General features: G+C 33.8%; 1 protein-coding gene across 9 annotated transcripts in view; it reads right to left on the reverse strand.

Moving 5' to 3' along the window:
* The window catches only part of LOC139489323 (MAM and LDL-receptor class A domain-containing protein 1-like), a 124,426-nt gene that overhangs the window by 85,191 nt on the left and 14,292 nt on the right, over window positions 1-24,943 (reverse strand). For all 9 annotated transcript variants that reach the window (XM_071275622.1, XM_071275623.1, XM_071275626.1 and 6 more), the window contains exons 2-9: window positions 24,079-24,140; window positions 17,553-17,624; window positions 12,440-12,604; window positions 10,096-10,170; window positions 8,579-8,677; window positions 7,722-7,812; window positions 6,525-6,666; window positions 5,396-5,480 (exon numbers count right to left, since the gene is read on the reverse strand). In XM_071275622.1, coding sequence (XP_071131723.1) covers window positions 5,396-5,480; window positions 6,525-6,666; window positions 7,722-7,812; window positions 8,579-8,677; window positions 10,096-10,170; window positions 12,440-12,604; window positions 17,553-17,624; window positions 24,079-24,140 — 791 coding nt within the window. The remainder of the gene's footprint in view (window positions 1-5,395; window positions 5,481-6,524; window positions 6,667-7,721; window positions 7,813-8,578; window positions 8,678-10,095; window positions 10,171-12,439; window positions 12,605-17,552; window positions 17,625-24,078; window positions 24,141-24,943) is intronic.

Below are 24,943 nucleotides of genomic sequence, written 5' to 3' on the forward strand. Positions count from 1 at the left end.
CATCCCTTGTACTGATGTAATGCAACTTTATAGAATAAACAGCTGCGCCATGAGCGCATGATACGCCCGACGTCTTGTGTGGAAGTTTTATGCAATAATCATAAATAGTTTCTGAGAAATTTTTAGGCAATTACCATTTATTGTTTTTGAGACACGGCGGGACATGTGAAACCCCCAAACCTGTTTTTTTTTACAAAAAACTAAAATTTTGAACCAAAACCAAAAAGTATACAGATCTTTAGATTAATATAACAAAGAAGTGTGTAAAGTTTTAAGCACTAATCATAAATTATATTTGAGATACGGCGTGACATGTAAAAAAAAAACTCCCCTGTTTAACAAAATACTCAATAACTCCAAAATAAAGTTTTGATTCATCAAAATATTTTTAAAAATTTACAAAAATTTTGTTACAAAATGACAATAAAGGGCAATAACTCCTTAAAAGGTCAACTGACAATTTTAATCATGTCGACCTATTTGTAGATCTTACTTTGCTGAACATTATTGCTGTTTACAGTTTATCTCTATCTATTATAATATTCAAGATAATAACCATAAACTGCAAAATTTCCTTAAAATTACTAATTCTTGGGCAACAACCCAACAACAGGTTGTCTGTTTTGTCTGAAAATTTCAGGGCAGATAGATCTTGACCTGATGAACAATTTATCCCCTGTCAAATTTGCTCTTAATGCTCTTCCATAGATCTTCCATCAATGTCTTCATTTTCCATCAACACTTGATGGACAATTGATGGAAATTGATGGTATTTGATGGAATTCCATCCCAAACCAAAAATATCCATCAAAGGATGATGGAAATTAGAAATATTTTTTCCATCATCATTCTTTTGATGGAAAATTTGATGGAATCTTTAACCCCTGATGGAAAATTGAATGGCATTTTCACCCTTTGATGGTAAATTGGATGGTATTTTTACCCCTGATGGAAAATATGATGGCACTTATTCCATCTGAGGGTAAATAGGATGGAAATGAAAGAATTTTGATGGAAATTCGACTTAAACATTTTTTTTGATGGAAAGAGGGGTGGTATTTGGACTCATTTTTCTTGATGGAAAAAACTTAGAAATTTTTTCCATCACAGGTGTCAGGTGCCAATCTGTTTTCCTTTAACCTTTGTGTACAGGATGTGACATCATAAATGAACACAGAGTTTGAGGCCCAATGAGGAGAGCACATGTTTTTATGCATTCTTCTGCAATATCTCTAACTTATAACATAAAGATAAACTACAAACTATAAATACATATTTTTTATATAATTTATAGCAATTAATCAAGATTTAGATAATTAACAGTATTTATTAGGGGCACATTTCAAAGAAATCGAATTGTCACAAGACCCTACACAACCTCAAAAAATCAACAAATTCAAATTTGAACATTCATGAACATGCAGACAAGAAGCAAAGATGTCTTCTGTCATTAACAAATTATGAATTTTACAATGGATTTAGATCAAAAGGTTCTTATTAATTCTATTGACTGGGATTGAATAGTACAGATGTATTCTTCTGATGACATAATTGTCTCTTGGATTTAGGAAGATTAGTGTGTACACATGTTCTGGATTAAATCTTTTGGTAAGTACAATGTATTAGAATTTCCACCATTTTGAATATATGTGTATGCTCTTTTAGTTCAAAGTTAAGTGACATTTAAAATGTTTTATAAGCTTTTCAGAGTCAAGAGAAAAAAACTAGACCATAGATTTATAGAAATTATTAATCAAGAAGATGTGGTATACGTGGTATAATTGCCAGTGAGACAACTATCGACAAAACACCAAATGACACAAAAAATGTGAATATACATATCATACCATTGTGTACGACAGGAATCATATTTTGTATCATTTTAAAACATTACTTTTTTTATAAAATTATTTAGTACTTAATTCCAATAAAATAATTTTGCTATAAAATTAGAGATCTGTGGTATGACTGACAATTATACATTTATATATCCACAAATGACAAGTAACTAATATCCTTATTTTATGTCTTTACAATGTTAACTTATTCTAATTTATCATGTTTATAATATGCTAGATTCTTTTATTTTTATTTTGCAGAATTTGCCATCAACTAATTCAACTTTAAGGACAAAGATTCCAATGGGACACTGAACTAAAAGATACACACATGTAACTGGACTACCAATAGACGACAGAGAACAAATATTGTTTTATGACATCACAGAAAATGCCATATATGGAAAGATTTTCAAATTCCATCTGATGGTCAATTCTCCATCAAGTTTCCATGCATACTACATGTAATGGAAAATATTCCATCAGTTAAAATGTTCCATCAATTATCCATCAGATGGCAAAAATACCATCAAGTATCCATCAGATCGAAATTATGCCATCAGTTTTCCACCATCATGATTACAAATTCCATCAAAACATTTCCATCAACCATTTTCCATCATTGATGGAAAGTTGATGGAAAGCTGTTCCAATACTCCATCAAGATGATGGCATTTGTTCCATCACAAAAATCCATCATGTTTTGATGGAAAATCTAGGGAAGGGTGCTTTGGTTTCAGAAATATAAGCCAAAATCTACATTTCGTGTCTATGTACTATTTTTAGCCATGGCGGCCATCTTGGTTGGTTGGCAGGGTCACGCCACACATGTTTTTAAACTAGATACCCCAAAGATGATTGTGGCCAAGTTTGGATTAATTTGGCCCAATAGTTTCAGAGAAGAAGATTTTTGTAAAAGATTACTAAGATTTACGAAAAATGGTTAAAAATTGACTATAAAGGTCAATAACTCCTAAATGGGTCAACTGACCATTTTGGTCATGTTGACTTATTTGTAAATCTTACTTTGCTGAACATTATTGCTGTTTACAGTTTATCTCTATCTATAATAATATTCAAGATAATAGCCAAAAAACAGCAAAAACTCCCTAAAATTACCATTTCAGGGGCAGCAACCCAATAACGGGTTATCGGATTCATCTGAAAATTTTAGGGCAGATAGATCTTGACCTGATAAACAATTTTACCTCATGTCAGATTTGCTATAAATGCTTTGGTTTTTGAGTTATAAGCCAAAAACTGCATTTTACCCCTATGTTCTATTTTTAGCCATCGCGGCCATTTTGGTTGGTTGGCCGGGTCAAGCCACACATTTTTGAAACTAGATACCCCAATAATGGTTGTGGCCAAGTTTGGTTTAATTTGGTCCAGTAGTTTCAGAGGAGAAGATTTTTGTAAAAGTTAGCGACGAAGGACGACGGACGACGGACGCCAAGTGATGGGAAAAGCTCACTTGGCCCTTCGGGCCAGGTGAGCTAAAAATGGTTAAAATTCACTATAAAGGGCAATAACTCCTAAAGTGGTCAACTGACCATTTGGTCGTGTTGACTTATTTGTAAAAGAGGGACGAAAGATACCAAAGGGACAGTCAAACTCATAAATCCAAAACAAACTGACAACGCCATGGCCAAAAATGAAAAAGACAAACGGAAAAACAATAGTACACATGACACAACATAGAAAACTAAAGAATAAACAACACGAACCCCTCCAAATCTTAAATTTGTAAATCTTACTTTGCTGAACATTATTGCTATTCACGAACCCCTCCAAATCTTAAATCTGTAAATCTTACTTTGCTGAACATTATTGCTGTTTACTGTTTATCTCTATCTATAATATTATTCAAAATAATAACCAAAAACAGCAAAATTTCCTTAAAATTACCAATTCAGGGGCAGCAACCCAACAACGGGGCGTTAAATTCTTCTGAAAATTTTAGGGCAGATATATCTTGACCTGATAACGATTTAACCCCATGACAGATTTGCTCTAAATACTTTGGTTTTTGAGTTATAAGCCAAAAACTGCATTTTACCCCTATGTTCTATTTCTAGCCATGGCGGCCATCTTGGTTGGTTGACCGGGTGACCGGACACATTTTATAAACTTACTACCCCAATGATGATTGAGACCAAGTTTGGTTTAATTTGGCCCAGTAGTTTCAGAGGAGAAGATTTTTGTAAAAGATTACTAAGATTTACGAAAAATGGTTAAAAATTGACTATAAAGGGCAATAACTCCTAAAGGGGTCAACTGACCATTTCGGTCGTGTTGACTTATTTGTAAATCTTACTTTGCTGAACATTATTGCTGTTTACTGTTTATCTCTACATGTATCTATAATATTATTCAAGATAATAATCAAAAACGGCAAAATTTCCTTAATATTACCAATTCAGCGGCAGCAACCCAACAACGGAATGTTCAATTCATCTGAAATTTTCAGGGCAGATAGATCTTGACCTGATAAACAATTTAACTGCATGTCAAATTAGCTCTAAATGCTTTGGTTTTTGAGTTATAAGCCAAAAACTGCATTTTACCACTATGTTCTATTTTTAGCCATGGCGGCCATCTTGGTTGGTTGACCGGGTCACCGGACACAATTTTTAAACTAGATACCCCAATGATGATTGTGGCCAAGTTTGATTGAACTTGGCCCAGTAGTTTCAGAGGAGAAACTTTTTGTAAAAGTTAACGACGACGGACGACGACGGACGCAAAGTGATGAGAAAAGCTCACTTGGCCCTTTGGGCCAGGTGATCTAATAATATTCAAGAAAATAACCAAGAACAGTCAAATTTCCTTAAAATTACCAATTTAGGGGCAGCAACCCAACAACAGATTGTCTGATTCATCTGGAAATTTCAGGGCAGATAGATCTTGACTTGATAAACAATTTAACCCCATGTCGGATTTGCTCTAAATTCTTTGGTTTTTGAGTTATAAGCCAAAAACTGCATTTTACCCCTATGTTCTATTTTTAGCCATGGCGGCCATCTTGGTTGGTTGGCCAGGTCACCGGACACATGTTTTAAACTAGATACCACAATGATGATTGTGGCCAAGTTTAATTAAATTTGGCCCAGTAGTTTCAGAGGAGAAGATTTTTGTAAAAGTTAACAACGACGACGGACGCCGGACGCAAAGTGATGAGAAAAGCTCACTTGGCCCTTTGGGCCAGGTGAGCTAAAAAACACACCCCTGTTTTTGTTACAAAGTGCCGTAAATCAAAAAGTTTAAATCTTATTTTCACCAAAAAGTATACAGATCATTTGACCATCATAAAAAACAACTATATTAAGTTTCATGAAATTTAGAGTCGTTCACAAGTTACGGTGCGACATGTTTATGCCGGACAGACGGACAGACAGACGGACGGACAGACAGACGGACAGACGGACGGACAGACAGACAGACGGATGGACAGACGGACAGACACCGGACATTTGTATACAATAATACGTCCCGTCAAAAATTTTATGGGCGTATAAAAATCTTGGATCTGCCCCTGAAACATAAATTATACTTACACTAATACAACCTGGTTCGGATAAGCTCACTGGCTGTACATTGTTACGAAAAGGATTAACATTGCCGACATAGGACCAACATCCACTACAAATGCAATTAAACACTATACAATATGTGTACAATACAAATTGTCAACCCAATATGTCCATATATTATTAATTCATTTATTATAAACTAATAATTAACTAATTTGATTCAATCGGGGCTATTCACATGTTAAACTATATTTTCAAAGTTAGAAAGAAAATGGCGAACAGCATAAAGCATATTGCACATTTATTTTTAGAGTACTGTGGATTCATTATTTATTGGGTACCAATTTTCGTGAGTTTTGTGAGAACAGGTAAACCATAAATTCAAACGAAATACAAATTTCCAATAGGCTTTTCTGCAGAGATTGGTAAAACAACAAATATCCATATAAATGGAAGTTTTCCTCAATCCACCAAAATTGATACACACAAAAAATTGTTTAATAACATCAAATGAAATTTATTTCCAGTTCAATGTCAATAAAAATGTACATACCCACCATTTATAAATGTAATATCAATAAAAATGTACATACCCACCATTTATAAATGTAATATCAATAAAAATGTACATACCCTTCATTTATAAATGTAATGTCAATAAAAATGAACATACCCACCATTTATAAATGTAATATCAATAAAAATGTACATACCCACCATTTATAAATGTAATGTCAATAAAAATGTACATACCCACCATTTATAAATGTAATGTCAATAAAAATGTACATATCCACCATTTATAAATGTAATGTCAATAAAAATGTACATACCCACCATTTATAAATGTAATATCAATAAAAATGTACATACCCACCATTTATAAATGTAATATCAATAAAAATGTACATACCCACCATTTATAAATGTAATATCAATAAAAATGAACATATCCACCATTTATAAATGTAATATCAATAAAAATGTACATACCCACCATTTATAAATGTAATATCAATAAAAATGTACATACCCACCATTTATAAATGTAATATCAATAAAAATGTACATACCCACCATTTATAAATGTAATATCAATAAAAATGTACATACCCACCATTTATAAATGTAATGTCCATAAAAATGTACATACCCACCATTTATAAATGTAATAACATTAGAGTGTCCAAGAACTGTTGGGTTGAATCGGGAATCACTGGTTGTTACCCATTTAACACAGGTGTAGTCATTGACCTGTTTAATTGCTTTGTTTATCACTGTTACAGCACTTGAAGCTGTAATAAGAAACAAGAGGCTTTAAGATTGGCAACACACATGATTTTCCTGCACGAAAACGATATTTGAAAATCTGGACCCTCAAATAGGATTAAGTAAAAAACAAAATAAGTTTTGTAGGATTCCCAAATGGAAAGGCCAAAATCAATATATGTATCATTTTTCATTTTTCAATACTTAAAGGTGTACAACTCAACAATGGGTTGCCTGATTGGTCTGAAAATCTCAGGGCAGATAGATCTTGACCTTATTAACAATTTTAATTCGTCAGATTTGCTCAAAATGCTTTGATTTCAAAGATATGAGCCAAAAACAGCATTTTATCCTATGTACTATTTTAGCCATGTCAGCCATCTTAGTTCGCAGGCGAGGTCATCGGACACATTTTTAAATTAGTTACCCTAATGATAATTGTGGACAAGTTTGGTTAAATTTATCTAAGTAGTTTCAGGAGAAGATTTTTGTAAAATTACAAAAACTTACAAAAAATTGTTAAAACTTGACTATGAAGAGCAATCACTCATTAAAGGGTCAACTAACCACTTTGGTCTTGTTGACTTATTTGTAGAACTTACTTTGCTGAACATGATTGCTGTTTACAGTATATCTCTATCTATAATAATATTCAAGATAACCAAAATGGCAAAATTTTCTCAAAATTACCAATTCATGGGCAGCAACCGGATTAATCTGAAAATTTCAGGGCAGGTAAATCTTAACCTGATAAACAATTTTACCCCATGTCAGATTTGCTCTAAATGCTTTGGATTCAGAGATATAAGTAAAAATCTACATTTTTCCCTATATTCTATTTTAAGCCATGTCGGCCATCTTGGTTGGTTGGCCAGGTCACCGAACACATATTTTAAACTAGATACCACAATGATAATTGTGGCCAAGTTTGGGTAAATTTGGCCCAGTAGTTTCAGAGAAGAAAATTTTTGTAAAAGTTAACGGACGCCGAACGCCAAGTGTTGAGAAAAGCTCACTTGACCTAATAGGTCAGGTGAGCCAAAAAGCGTGTTATGTATACTATATAGAGTCCAGTACTTACACATGTTAAGCATACTATAAGGAACAATTCCATCTTTCCAAAGCCAAGGGGTATAAGTGTCAAAATTTCTCTTTCTGCCGCTTGAGTCACCCTGGTAAAAAGCAGAAGGTACTGTAAATAAACTTATTTTCACAAGTTTTTGTGATTAAGATTATAACACAATGTTGACTGCTGCAGCCTTATTTGGGACAATTATAACCATTGTGTTGGTTTGTTTTGTTCACACAATGTTGACTGCTGCAGCCTCATTTGGGACAATTCTACTTATCGTGTTGGTTTGGTTTGTTCACACAATGTTGTCAATGATGGAATTTGATGCAACTGTCATACAAGTGATCAGAAAGGTTTAGCAGGCTATGACACCAGGTTTAATCCATTTTCTACACAAGGAAATGTCTGTACCAAGTCAGGAATATGACAGTTATTTTCCTTTTGTTTTAAGTATTTGAGCTTTTGATTGTGCCATTTGATAGGGGACATCGTTTTGAACTTTTCTTGGGGTTTGGTATTTATGTTATTTACTTTTCATTTGATGTTTAGCTTTGTGGCATTTTTTTTGTGTGGTTATGAAACCAATTTGATGTTTAAGAAACATCTGTGACAATTATATTCATTTTCTATAAGTCACCAAAAAAAATGGATGGTTTAAATAGGCTTATTCTCCACTTTGAAGGGGAAAAAATATCTTCAAAATCTGTTGTGTTTGTACTAGACTTAGAAAACTGTAATGTTAGAATGAAAATTTTAAAGTCAAGTGGACATTAAAAATATGTTGAAATTCTCTTATACTCATCAGATTTTTTGTCTGAAATGACAGGAATTTTCATTGGTTAGCCATAAATGTGATATCTACTCACTGATTTCTTCGCTAGTGCTTCTTGTTCTGGTGTAAGTTTGTGTGAGTCATGGGAATCGCCGTACGTCTTAGCACTGTTTTCTGGGTGGAGTCCTTGAACCTATTAATTATAATTACAGTAATCAGATGTTTCTTCTATTGCTATTTTCAGTATCTTCTGAAGACCTTACTATGGAGTTTACATTATGTTAAGAAAAATGCATTGAATCCTTTCATTGTCAAAAGAAGAAATATTAATATATATATCAGATGTAAAAATAAAACTGATTAAGAAACTCACTTCTTAATTTCTGTCCTTCGATAAAATTATTAAGTACATTCATAAACAATTTATTAAAACATTTCATACAAGTTTATATGGAAGATAATTTTAATAACATTAACCAACTCTGATAATCTAAAAAGATTTGTGAAGCTGTCAACAGGAAGTGATATCAAAACAGTACCATCCTTCAAATTCTTTATGATAACAAGAATGTGTCCATAGTACACAGATGCCCCACCCGCACTATCATTTTCATTTGTTCAGAAGACAGTGAAATTGGGGTCCAAACTCTAATTTGGCATAACAATTAGAAAGATATTATCATAGGGAACATGTGAACTAAGTTTCAAGTTAATTGGATTTAAACTTCATCAAAAACTAACTTTGTCCTAAAACTGCAACCTGAAGCGAGACAGACAGATAGACGAACGAACAAACAGACGGACCAATGATTGATGCATAGACTGAATTACATAATGCCCTAGGTGTTTTTCTTTTGTTTTTTTGTTTCTATCTTCTTGTTTGAGGTTATCCATAATTGTAAACTATTTTCCAAGGTGTACAAAACATACATTTTTCAGACCCCATCATCCCTCAAAAAGTGTCTATCAACCATTTTCTGATTTTAAGACAAGTATCAATCATTTCTAATAAAAAGAAGATCCTGTCTTTTATAGTAGTTTATTATAGAAATTTGCACCAAAAATTAACTGAAACATTATCTGATGAAAAATTCAGGAAAGAAAAAAAAAGCATAAGGTATGTAGATTTGTTATCCCCCTCCCAACCAGTGCACAGTTTGTACACTTTGGAAAATGGTTGACAATTATCGATGACCCCTTTCTCGTTTTTATGTTATTTGTACATGTTTGCTCACATTCTTAATTCATGTAATTTCGGATGGTTGTTTTCATAAATTAATTAAATTAATTGACAATGAATAATTAGATCAGGTTGGTAAAAAACAGTAAAACAAAATATTCTTATGAAAAGATATCGAATTTGTGCAAGTCATAGAAACATACAATCATTTTCATGACATTTCTTCCATTCAGAATTTTGTACCATCTTTAAATCCAGAGGGATAGCATTAGACCCAGCATGACTGAATAAAAAATAACAGTATAATATCACTTTTCCAAAAAAATACTGATGCAATAACACTTTTTTATCTTCTGTTTACAGTCAGCCTTTGAAAACATTGTTGGACATGTGACTTTTTCTAAACCAATCAAATTATTATAAATACTTACAAGATGAGGATGTCCATTGTTTTCAATTTCCATACCTTCAAGCAGGTTAGATTCAGGGTCATCAGGGTCAATATTCTCAAAGGGAAAAAGTAGAAGAAAAATCGGTTCAGTATTCTTTTAAAGTCATATGAAACCTCAAATTAAAAAAAATGATGCATATGTTTTTTATAACAAAATGGATAGTTTTCATTATTAAACTTATGTACATATACTTTTTTCTGAAGAAAATTCTTTAATTTGTCCACATTTAGAATAAGTTTACTTTTCTTTAATTGCTTGCTTCCAGGAAGCAATTCACAGACATATTTTCTGTATGCAAAGTGACCTAAGCGTGAACCTTCTCGTAAAAATCTGGTGATCGCAATACGCATGGATCTGTCACTGAAACAAACTATTATCTGATTGTACATTTTAAACACGTGCTCAATCTCCATGCTTTTTTGTTCATTGTTTACAATAAGGTGACAATTGCTAAACTTTGGAGTACAAAACACGGCATTTAATGAGCTGCCATATTTGTATAATCATAACAGAGAGAACAAAAATTGACGATTATAAGATATATTTGCGTAAAAAATGATAAAATCGTGCACAGAAGATATGTATACATGCATTGGTTCAAGAATTGGATAAAGATTATTTTTCACCAGTCACTCGTTTCATATGACTTTAAGCATTATATCTTTTTCTATGACTTTTTTTTCCCAATTATATAAAACAATTATAAAATAAATCGTCCCTGGTCTAGCAACATCAACAATGATACAAGTACAGACCCAAAAACTATCCGGAATATTTTTCACATAATTTCGGTCATTTTGATATAACTTAAAAGTTGGTGCCCTTATTCAAAAAGATTATCAAAATCACATTACTGCATGAGTATGCTCATACTCGTAGCATCAACAAACTTGTTTCACTGTTGCATCCTAAAATCGATCAAGAGCAATTAAGGGAAGGCAACAGTTTAATAATAAAATGATTTTAATGAATCAAAACGATAATTTTCTCAGTCATCGCGTTTCTTTCGATTCTGAAGTCGAAATTCAAACCGGATGTTATGCGACAATACTAAAACGAACAATTACGGACTCATTTCCGGGATTAGGTTTGTTTATCAAATTCACAGAAAATCATCGGCTTTTCAATTTTTTACCTTTGATCATGTTGATAGTGTAATAAAATTGAGAATGGTTATGGGGAATGTGCCAAAGAGACAACAACCCGACCATAGAAAAAAACAACAGCAGAAGGTCACCAACAGGTCTTCAATGTAGCGAGAAATTCCCGCAGAGTATTAATGAAAATAGTTGCACTTGCTTTATTAAGCATGAAATCATTTTAAATTTTACGATTAAGTGTCTAATTTACAGAAGAGAATTTCAAGCATACATATTACAGAGTAAACAAAGCACGTGTGTTAGTAGTAAAAAAATACCTTTTTCTATGTAAATTAAATCAAGTTTTAATTTAATTTTAAATCATAATTGACAATTGTCTTAGCCGAAAAGTAATTAAATAATGAAGACTGCAGGTATAGAATTTTAATTTCTTTTGCTGAGTTCACACATAATTCAAATTCGATTCCCATTAACTAATTCGATTTAGTTTAATTTGCATTTGAAACATTTTACGTCCTAACGTCAATTCTAATTGGAATTGCAATGCGAGTCAAATTCGCTAAACTGTCCAAACGAGGTTAATTTTTAATTCGTATTAACAAAAGCATATTTCTAATGCGAATTGGATAATTCAAATTAGCCAATTCGAATCCATTTGGATTAAAAAAAAGAGTGTGTGAACGTGATTGGCGAGTTCGATTCGAATTCAATTTGAATTAAATGTACGTGTGAACATGGAAGTAATATTTAAATAATTAAATATTACTTCCATGGTGTGAATAAGGCATTAATAATATTAGTTCTGAGCTTGTGATTAATAGCCAGGTGTGAATGAAAAACACAAGTAAAGAGATTAGCGATCATTAGCCAATACTTCCCCGAGGTATTAATATAGTTATTAGGAGGGCCCTCAGGATTATAACACTTTCCTGAAGTGGCAGTTTAATTACAGGAAATAGATCACAAAACAAAACCATATTCAAAATGGCGATTTTGAAACTCGATCAACGAAATGACCGAATTTTTTTCTGTTGAAAAATAAAATTTTTCCTCAATCCCAATTATACATTTAGGACAAAATACTTTCAGTTTAGGACAAGACTGGCAAATATGACAATTTCCGGACCCTTGGGTAGGACCTAATAATTACCGTTGGTGGGGTCAGTCAGACACTTATTTATGCCTTTAACATAAACGCTGCCACACTGACATATTCTTAATACCTCAGGTTCAGGTAGTTCTCCATTTGATTTCCTCCATTCTTTCATCTTTCTCTCTGCCAACAACCCTTTCCTATGTGTAAGTTTTTGCATGCCGTCTTCCATTTTCCTTGCATAAGACTTGCTAGGTCTGTCAAGATGTCGTTTCCCATATCTTCCTTGTCTGACCTAATAAAAAAATACAATTTGAATGAAAAACATTTATGTATAAAACTTACAAGAAATGTTTCAAGAAAAATAAAAATCTTGTAAAAGTTCTTAATATGTGTTCATGGGTCAAATAATTAAACTGGTCTATACATGTATGTTGTCCTATTGTGATGCCAAATTTTTGTGAAAAACAAATGAGTAGGGGCAATATAAGTAGATATAGGAAGATGTGATGTGAGTGCCAATGAGACAACTCTCCATCCAAACAACAATCCAAAAAAGCAAACCATTATAGGTCAATGTACGGCCTTCAACACGGAGCATTGGCTCACACCGAACAACAAAAAAAAGGGCCCCAAAATTACTAGTGTAAAACCATTCAAGTGGGAAAAACCAACGGTCTTATCTATATAAAAACATGAGTGCACATGCTGAAATATCTCGCCTTCTATACTAATTATTGATGTTATGTTGATATGAGGTCAAGGTCAATGAACCATGCCAGGCAGAAATGTACAGCTAACAATGCTTCTATACAACATATATAGTTGACCTATTACTTATAGTTTAAGAAAAATAGACCAAAACACAAAAACTTAACACTTTGCAATGAACCGTGAAAATGAGGTCACCGTCAAATAAAACCTGCGCGACTGACATAAAGATCATAAAATATTTCCATACACCAAATATAGTTGACCTATGGCATACAGTATTAGATAAAAAGACCATAACTCAAAAACTTAACTTTGACCACTGAACCATGAAAATGAGATCAAGGTCAGATGACATCTGCCCGCTAGACATGAACACCTTACCATCATTCCATACAACAAATATAGTAGACCTATTGCATATAGTATGAGAAAAACAGACCAAAACACAAAAATTTAACTATAACCACTGAACCATGAAAATGAGGTCAAGGTCAGATGACACCTGCCAGTTGGACATGTACACCTTACAGTCCTTCCATACACCGATTATACTAGCCCTATTGCTTATAGTATCTGAGATATGGACTTGACCACCAAAACTTAACCTTGATCACTGATCCATGAAATGAGGTCGAGGTCAAGTGGAAACTGTCTGACAGACATGAGGATTTTGCAAGGTACGCACATACCAAATATAGTTTTCCTATTACTTATAATAAGAGAGAATTCAACATTACAAAAAAATTGAACTTTTTTTTCAAGTGGTCACTGAACCATGAAAATGAGGTCAAGGACATTGGACATGTGACTGACGGAAACTTAATTAAATGAAGCATCTATATACAAAGTATGAAGCATCCAGGTCTTCCACCTTCTGAAATATAAAGCTTTTAAGAAGTGAGCTAACACCGCCGCCGCCGCCGCCGCCGCCGTAGCCGCCGCCGGATCACTATCCCTATGTCGAGCTTTCTGCAACAAAAGTTGCAGGCTCGACAAAAACGAGAAACGAGAAACACGTATAAATTACATAAACAAACGACAACTACTGTACACCAGATTCTTGACTTAGGACAGGTGCAAACATTTGCAGCTGGATTAAACGTTTTAATGGTAATAAACCTTCTCCCTTTTTCTGAAACAATAGCATAACATCCCAACAAAGAAAAACATACAATAAAATATCAATTGGCAGTCTTAACTCCATCAAAAAACGTAAATTAATACACTATGAACGAATAAATTTGATCTGCGATATCTGAATGTAAATGCACAGTTAATAAAATATTAGAGATAAACATTCAAGGCCAAAAAGCAATCAAACAAGTCCAAACAAAGCCATGGCAAGACACCACTGCGAAAGATTTAACTCTACGAAAATTATCACATTTGAAAAAAAAAACGGTTTTAATAATACAGGTAAATCTTAAAGTTTATACAAATGTAGTAAGTGAAAATTAGAAGATATTCCAAATAATCAAAGCTGGTATATAGACAAGTTCCATATAAATACAAAATAAAAAAAAAACATTATCAACAGGTCGAATTAACAAGAAAATACGATTTGAGACTACTCGCAAGGCCCTTTTTTTAACCCAAATAGTACTGCAAATTTAAAAGTTATCATACATATTCTGAAATAACTCCAAACTAGACTGAGGTACAAGGTATTCAGAAAATAAAAACAAATTTCAATTTGAATGAGTTACCATGGCAACAAACATAACTGTATTTGCATATTTTGTAAAATTTCTTCAGTTGATTTCAATGTTTTTCATCAAATTTAAGTATGTTTTAATTTGGGAAAGTATAATGTGCACACCCAAGAAACAACTTTGTATTAGGTGAGATTATGTCAATTGTTATAATAAAACTTCCCTTAACAAAAATTTCTTGGCTGCGCACGATGTTTCCACAAAGAAAATATATGATGGAAAACTGCATATATTCTGTATTTTTCATTTTTTTTGTGAAAACTGTACATATTATGACGTACATATAATTGTGACGTTATCCGGGTTGGTTCAATATGGTAGCGGCTACATAGGGCTACGTAGATTTATGACTATTGAACGTGTAGCTAGCCTAGCTTCTACGTAGCTCAACTGTACATAGCCACTACGATATTGAACGCAACCCAGGGTCATGTTCAATATCGTAGCTGCTATCAATATCTATGTAGAAACTAGAATAGCTACACGTCGTTAAATATTCACAAATGTATCCCTGTGTAGCCGCTACGACATTGAACGCAATTAACCCAGGTTTAAACGTGTTTCTAGCCTAGTTTCTACATAGATGTTGATAGCAGCTACGTAGCTGCTACAATCCTGAACAGGGTCAGATAATCAAAGCACTGTAATGCAGATAACCAAAAACCAAGGCAAACTAATCATGGAAGCTGTGGCAGTGTTGCTTCAATTTTTATTAACATTTGAAAGAACAAACATTAGACATTCGTATATTGTACATTTATGTTTGTTCAATGAATTGAATATTAAGGCAAATTAATCAATAATGAGCCATAAATGAAAATTATTATAGGCCCAGAAATAATTCAAAAAATAATTAAAGTAAATTAAATTAACCTAGACTAACTTTTTGCATCAATAAAATTTTATAATAAAAACAAGAAATAATTGTAACAGGATGCCGTTACGTAGTCTCCCAAACAAAGCTCCCATTATTGTCCTTCCAATGGTCGCCTGACATTGGGCAAAGTCCAGTACATATTGGTGTTGTCTAGTGAAGGAATATGCATATGTGATGCCTAGGAGATTGACCCTGTATGTCATTCAAATCTTTTTGAAATTATGAACAGGAATAACTATGGTTTAGGAGTGGGTACCTCGACCGTTTCTCAAACAGGAGGGTGTAGGATGACCACAGGGACTCCCCATATATTTCATTTGATTTGTTATATTGTCCGATACATGAATATATATGGTTTAGAAAAGGGGGTCTCAACCATTTTTAAGTTCTCAAACAGGAGGGGGTGGGGTGACCTCAGAGACATCTCTATATATTTCATTTGATTTGTTATATTGTCCCATACATGAATACATATGGTTAAGGGGTGTGGATCTCTACTGTTTACAAGTTCTTAAACAGGAGGGGATGGGTGACCCCAGGGACTCCCCATATATTTCATTTGATTTGTTATAGTGTCCCACACATGAATATATATCGTTTAGGGGTGGGGATCTTGACTGTTTACGAGTTCTTAAACAGAAGGGGGTGGGGTGACACCGGGGACTCCCCGAAATTATTTTCATTTGATTTGTTTTATTGTCCCATACAAGCATATATATAGTTTAAGGGTGGGGATCGCAACCATTTACAAGATAAAAGCACATTTTCAAATTGAAGGGGGTTGGGATTATCCCCAGGGACTCACCCTTTATACTATTTTATTTGTTTTATTGTCCTGCTCTCATTACTGAAGACCATGTGTGTCTATCACTTACTGTTTTCGAGAAATAGTTTCGAAAATTTAAAAAATAAAATCCCATAGGGTTCTACAGTAAACCCCTCCCTTCTTTAGGCCCCTTAAATACCCCTAAATAGACCGCAATACACCAACAAAAGATTAATAACTCCACTAGAGATTTTAGTCTAACATGTTATGGAACCTAAGTAAATCTGACAAGCAGTCGAGTTGTCTTCTTTAGTCGGCTCAACTGGATTCGGTCCGACTTGTCTCAGGGATGAGTTGTCCACATTACTTAAAACATCTCATAAATGTCTATTTCCGAATCTGTTTCGTGACCTCGTTTCATTCATAAAACAACAACCTTATTTGGCAAGATAAGTTAAAATTACCGCCAACTTAGATAACTTTATGTTCTCTATCAGAATATTTAAATTCAGTTTCCTATATTTTTAGGATCACTGTATTTGTCAAAGTTTAAACATGGTACATTGTTTTATAAATATACATTAGTGTGTCTTTCTTTTCTCTTCGTTGTAATCATTGATTTAATTGTATTCATTGATTTAATTGTATTAAAATAATTGTAATCATTTTGTAATCATTTGTACCAAATTTACCTTGTGATTATTCTGCCTGTAATGGGGGTCTTTAATTGACAATAAAATATATTTGATTTGATTTGATCTTTCATAGAGATTTGTTGTACATGAACAATATCCTAAGCCAAAAGCACAGGGGATAATACACTAAATAAGGATTTCTATTGAGCACTACTTCCTATGTGTAAACTTCAAAACTTTTGGGTGGTTCGACAATCATTTAAGGTTTTTGTGGTTATATTTTTTGTATTCCAGAATTAAAAGTACATGTATGAAAAAAGCGCCCAATTAGTTATAAATAACATAATTGCGAGCTAGATAATAACAACGGCACCTATTTCAGCATTTATTGGGTAGAACACAAATCTAGGGTGCTCGCATAAGGCAGCTTAACTGCCTAAAAATCTTGATGTTTTTCATTTACATTTCTATACCCTATGCATGAACAAACATTATGTGTCAATTTGAAACAGTACTCGAACATTTTATTTTCTTACTACCTCCATCTCCCTTTCTTCGTCTGGTTCCTGCATGGTTTTCTCCCCTTCGACATCACTGGGATTATGTGTCTCCTATAAAATAAAACAATCAATGTACATTACAGCTGACCTGTATTTTTTTTATTTACAACTGCCGTACTCTAATAATCCAGTTGTTATATTAAGTCTTAGAGCATTAAAATCTCAGTAGGCATCACTCATTGGGGAAGACTCTGTTTATAGAGGGCGCTGTATTATTGGAGTTAGCTCCTACCCTCCAATCATGGTCATTCATAACATTTTAAAAATATTTAAAAATTACAATTTCTAATCCACTTATATAATAGAAGATGCCCGTGAAATCCCGGTGTTGAAACAAAAAGTACCAAGGATGCCTGTGTTTACAGAGGGAGGGTCCCAGATGTATGAAAGACCGAAAGGAGACTGGTGCGATCTGGCGAAACGCCTTGAAAAATGTTTATCTGATATTGGTGATTGGATGTCAACATGCTAAAACTTAATGAAGACAAGACAGAATTAATAATCTTTGCACCCAAACATAAATTGAAGCATCTTTCAGATTTTCGTCTGACATTTGATGGAACAGTGTTAAGCGACGTTTCTTGTGTGAAAAATCTGGGAATGTACCTTGAAAAAACCATCAGTATGGAACATCAAGCAAGTGCGATTACCAAGGCTTGTTTTTACCAAATTCGGAATATTGGTCGAATTCGATCTTTAATTTCAGTTGAAGCCTGTAAAACACTAGTGTGCTCCCTAGTTACATCAAGGCTTGACTATGGCAATGCATTGTTGTACGGTACTAACACCAAAATTATCAGTAAATTGCAGCGGGTCCAAAACACAGCAGCACGTTTGATAACACGAAAAAGGAAATTTGACTCAATTACGCCTGTTTTAATATCGTTACACTGGCTACCCATACATTACCGTTGCCAATATAAACTTCTTTTATATGTGTACAAAGCACAGCATGGCAAAGCTCCTAGTTACCTTCAAAATTTAATTACGCCATACAAGCCATGTAGAACCCTCAGGTCGGAAAAAAGTATGCTCCTACATAATCCAAATGACATTCAAACGAAAAGCTACGGTGAGAGGCGTTTTGACAAGGCTGCGCCTACACTCTGGAACAATTTGCCATCGTTTTTACGGAGTGTAAATTCTTGAGATGTTTTTAAAAAGCAACTCGAATCAAGACTCATTTATTTCGGACTGCTTTTAAGGATTTCCTGTAGATTTTATATACTTTTAATTGACTGCATTAGTTTTAGACAGTTTTGTATATATTTTAGGGTACATGCATTTTTCGTTTCTTTTAAAAAAAATAATTATAAATTTTTATATGCTTGTTTGCTTCTTTTAAGATAGTGCTTTGTAATCTATGTTTTATGTATTTTTTTGTATTTTATATATTTTTAAATGTGAAGCGCTTAGAGTAATTTTTGTTATTATATAATGCGCTCTATAAATATTGTATTTATTATGAACCTTTTTTATTTATTAAAATCTCTCTAGATATTTCTGTGTATAAAGAGAGTTAGAGAGAAGGAGAGAATCAAAGAGACAATAAGAGATTTTCAAATTATTTGCTGGTATATTTTTTTTCATATCTAATAGTAAAACAATAGTCTTTTGTTGTTATATTTTTGAAACCCTGTAACACTTTAGTCAGGTGGTGCTGAAAGGATGATGTAAAATCCTCAGTATTGAAAAAATTATTAAAAACAAAAAAAACTTTAAAAAAAAAAAAGGTAAAATATCCAGATATATTGTTTTTTTTAATTATTTTACATTGATTATTATTGTAAATTAATTCTAGTATGTTAAAAAAATTCGTAAGGGTTCCACGGAACCCAGCGTCTCGCCTACGTTTGCTGTTAATCGCAAAAATGAGGAAAACATCAATAAAAATTTCCATCTCGATACTGTCTTTTGATTGAAAGAAGCTTCCAAGTTTGGTAAAAAATCCAGGATAGTTTATGAATCTAATAAATGTTTTATAAACTTTAACTGCAGACTGTATGTAATGTTAACTGGAAGAAAAACTAAGTCCATTTATAAGTAAAATACGGAAAAAGTGAATTTTTTTTTTACAAAATTTACTTCTGAATAATATCTTATGATCAGAAACAAGCTTTTGTCTAAGTTTGGTAGAAATCCAGGATAGTTTAAAGAACATTATAAAAATTTTAAAAACTTAAACCACAGAGTGAATGTTTTGTTTCTGGCAAAAAAAACTAAGTCCATTTATAAGTAAAATACGGAAAAGTGGAAATTTATTTTTACAAAATTTTCTTCTTGATACTATCTTATGATCATAAACAAGCTTCTGTCCAAGTTTGGTACAAATCAAGGATCTAAGTTTATGAAAGTTATCAAAATTTTAAAAACTTTAACCACAGAGTGAATGTAATGTTTCCTCGCACAAAAACTAAGTCCATTTATAAGTAGAATACGGAAAAGTGGAAATTTATTTTTACAAAATTTTCTTCTTGATACTATCTTATGATCATACCTTGGGACAGTGGTGTTATACATGTTATAGTACTTACATATTCATGTTAGCAGGATCCCTACCCCTAACCATGCTAACCTGGGACAGTGGTGTTATACATGTTATAGTACTTACATATTTATGTTAGTAGGATCCCTACCCCTACCCTGGGACAGTGGTGTTATACATATTATAATACTTATATATTTATGTTAGCAGGATCCCTACCCCTACCCTGGGTCAGAGGTGTTATACATGTTATAGTACTTACATATTTATGTTAGCAGGATCCCTACCCCTACCCTGGGACAGTGGTGTTATACATGTTATAGTACTTACATATTTATGTTAGCAGGATCCCTACCCCAACACTGGGACAGAGGTGTTATACATGTTATAGTACTTACATATTCATGTTAGCAGGATCCCTACCCCTACCCTGGGACAGTGGTGTTATACATGTTATAGTACTTACATATTTATGTTAGCAGGATCCCTACCCCTACCCTGGGACAGTGGTGTTATACATGTTATAGTACTTACATATTCATGTTAGCAGGATCCCTACCCCTAACCATGCTAACCTGGGACAGTGGTGTTATACATGTTATAGTACTTACATATTTATGTTAGTAGGATCCCTACCCCTACCCTGGGACAGTGGTGTTATACATATTATAATACTTATATATTTATGTTAGCAGGATCCCTACCCCTACCCTGGGTCAGAGGTGTTATACATGTTATAGTACTTACATATTTATGTTAGCAGGATCCCTACCCCTACCCTGGGACAGTGGTGTTATACATGTTATAGTACTTACATATTTATGTTAGCAGGATCCCTACCCCAACACTGGGACAGAGGTGTTATACATGTTATAGTACTTACATATTCATGTTAGCAGGATCCCTACCCCTACCCTGGGACAGTGGTGTTATACATGTTATAGTACTTACATATTTATGTTAGCAGGATCCCTACCCCTACCCTGGGACAGTGGTGTTATACATGTTATAATAACTACATATTTATGTTAGCAGGATCCCTACCCCTACCCTGGGACAGTGGTGTTATACATGTTATAGTACTTACATATTTATGTTAGCAGGATCCCTACCCCTACCCTGGGACAGTGGTGTTATACATGTTATAGTACTTACATATTTATGTTAGCATGATCCCTACCCCTACCCTGATACAGTGTTGTTATACATGTTATAAAAACTACATATTTATGTTAGCAGGATCCCCACCCCTACCCTGGGACAGTGGTGTTATACATGTTATAGTACTTACATATTTATGTTAGCAGGATCCCTACCCCAACTCTGGGACAGAGGTGTTATACATATTATAGTACTTACATATTTATGTTAGCAGGATCCCTACCCCTACCCTGAAACAGTGGTGTTATACATGTCATAATACTTATATATTTATGTTAGCAGGATCCCTACCCTACCCTGGAACAGCGGTGTTATACATGTTATAGTACTTGCATTTTTATGTTAGCAGGATCCCTACCCCTACCCTGGGACAGTGGCGTTATACATGTTATAGTACTAACATATTTATGTTAGTAGGATCCCTACCCCTACCCTGGGACAGTGGTGTTATACATATTATAATACTTATATATTTATGTTAGCAGGATCCCTACCCCTACCCTGGGACAGAGGTGTTATACATGTTATAGTACTTACATATTTATGTTAGCAGGATCCCTTCCCCTACCCTGGGACAGTGGTGTTATACATGTTATAATACTTACATATTTATGTTAGCAGGATCCCTGCCCCTACCCTGGGACAGAGCTGTTATACATGTTATAGTACTTACATATTTATGTTAGCAGGATCCCTACCCCTACCCTGGGACAGTGGTGTTATACATGTTATAAAAACTACATATTTATGTTAGCAGGATCCCTACCCTACCCTGGGACAGCGGTGTTATACATGTTATAGTACTTGCATTTTTATGTTAGCAGGATCCCTACCCCTACCCTGGGACAGTGGCGTTATACATGTTATAGTACTAACATATTTATGTTAGTAGGATCCCTACCCCTACCCTGGGACAGTGGTGTTATACATATTATAATACTTATATATTTATGTTAGCAGGATCCCTACCCCTACCCTGGGACAGAGGTGTTATACATGTTATAGTACTTACATATTTATGTTAGCAGGATCCCTTCCCCTACCCTGGGACAGTGGTGTTATACATGTTATAGTACTTACATATTTATGTTAGCAGGATCCCTTCCCCTACCCTGGGACAGCGGTGTTATGCATGTTATAGTACTTACATATTTATGTTAGCAGGATCCCTACCCCTACCCTGGGACAGAGCTGTTATACATGTTATAGTACTTACATATTTATGTTAGCAGGATCCCTACCCCTACCCTGGGACAGTGGTGTTATACATGTTATAGTACTTACATATTTATGTTAGCAGGATCCCTACCCCTACCCTGGGACAGAGCTGTTATACATGTTATAGTACTTACATATTTATGTTAGCAGGATCCCTACCCCTACCCTGGGACAGTGGTGTTATACATGTTATAGTACTTACATATTTATGTTAGCAGGATCCCTACCCCTACCCTGATACAGTGGTGTTATACATGTTATAGTACTTACATATTTATGTTAGCAGGATCCCTACCCCTACCCTGGGACAGAGGTGTTATACATGTTATAGTACTTACATATTTATGTTAGCAGGATCCCTACCCCTACCCTGGGACAGAAGTGTTATACATGTTATAGTACTTACATATTTATGTTAGCAGGATCCCTACCCCTACCCTGGGACAGTGGTGTTATACATGTTATAGTACTTACATATTTATGTTAGCAGGATCCCTACCCCTACCCTGATACAGTGGTGTTATACATGTTATAGTACTTACATATTTATGTTAGCAGGATCCCTACCCCTACCCTGGGACAGTGGTGTTATACATGTTATAATACTTATATATTTATGTTAGCAGGATCCCTACCCCTACCCTGGGACAGAGGTGTTATACATGTTATAGTACTTACATATTTATGTTAGCAGGATCCCTACCCCTACCCTTGGACAGAAGTGTTATACATGTTATAGTACTTACATATTTATGTTAGCAGGATCCCTACCCCTACCCTGGGACAGTGGTGTTATACATGTTATAATACTTATATATTTATGTTAGCAGGATCCCTACCCCTACCCTGGGACAGAGGTGTTATACATGTTATAATACTTATATATTTATGTTAGCATGATCCCTACTCCTACCTTGGGACAGTGGTGTTATACATGTTATAGTACTTACATATTTATGTTAGCAGGATCCCTACCCCTACCCTGGGACAGAGGTGTTATACATGTTATAGTACTTACATATTTATGTTAGCAGGATCCCTACCCCTACCCTGAGACAGAGGTGTTATACATGTTATAGTACTTACATATTTATGTTAGCAGGATCCCTGTCAACGTATATTTGTTCCGCCTAACAGAAGTTCCACTGGAAACTTTGTTATAAACAATGTCATAATACCTATACCTATTGGAACAAATATTCTATACCATTTATTCCGTTAGGAACTTATACTGTAATACTTATTCCTGTGGAAATAATATTCCAGAATATTTTTTCCTTTTGGAAGTTTTATTATGAAGGAACTTCTATTCCGTGACATCCCTACCCCTATCCTGGGACAGTGGTGTTATACATGTTATAGTACTTACATATTTATGTTAGCAGGATCCCTACCCCTACCCTGGGACAGTGGTGTTATACATGTTATAGTACTTACATATTTATGTTAGCAGGATCCCTACCCCTACCCTGATACAGTGGTGTTATACATGTTATAGTACTAACATATTTATGTTAGTAGGATCCCTACCCCTACCCTGGGACAGTGGTGTTATACATGTTATAGTAATTACATATTTATGTTAGCAGGATCCCTACCCCTACCCTGGCACAGTGGTGTTATACATGTTATAGTACTTACATGTTCTCGTTCTTTCAATAGATGTTCCAGTTCATTTAATTCTTTTGCTATTCTTGCATTTCCTGCAAATAAAATGTAAAGTTCTTTTCAATCCTTAACTTTCAATTTATATCCATCTGCTTTCGATGACAATCCAACAGATATTGAATGAGTTAAATTTCATTTATTTCCAATCAATGAAATTACTAATTTGAAAGAAAATAGAATAGAAGATTAGAAAATTTTATTTTAAATCAGGGTTACATGCATGAATATTACAAATATAAGCTCTGTAGAGCTTTTAGTCAACTTTAATACCTGAATAACAATACAATATTAACACATTCTGTAAATTCAGAAATTATTGAGAGGATTTTATTAATGCGATCTTGAGAATGCGATGGCTGAAACATAGATCTGTATGCAGATTTTTTTGAAATGTGTAAAGGAATAAATATGTTCTATTCAGACTATTGTCTATATAAATATACATCTTAGACATGCAAAGTAAGACAATGTTCTATTCAGACTATTGTCTATATAAATATACATCTTAGACATGCAAAGTAAGACAGTGTTCTATTCAGACTATTGTCTATATAAATATACATCTTAGACATGCAAAGTAAGACAGTGTTTTATTCAGACTATTGTCTATATAAATATACATCTTAGACATGCAAAGTAAGACAGTGTTCTATTCAGACTATTGTCTATATAAATATACATCTTAGACATGCACAGTAAGACAATGTTCTATTCAGACTATTGTCTATATAAATATACATCTTAGACATGCACAGTAAGACAGTCATTTAGTATTCAAAGAGTAGATACATGTAATTATAGATTATACAATTATCGTGGATCATCTCAACAAGATTGA

Source organism: Mytilus edulis, chromosome 9 (genome assembly GCF_963676685.1).
Source record: "Mytilus edulis chromosome 9, xbMytEdul2.2, whole genome shotgun sequence".
Lineage (NCBI taxonomy): Eukaryota > Metazoa > Mollusca > Bivalvia > Mytilida > Mytilidae > Mytilus > Mytilus edulis.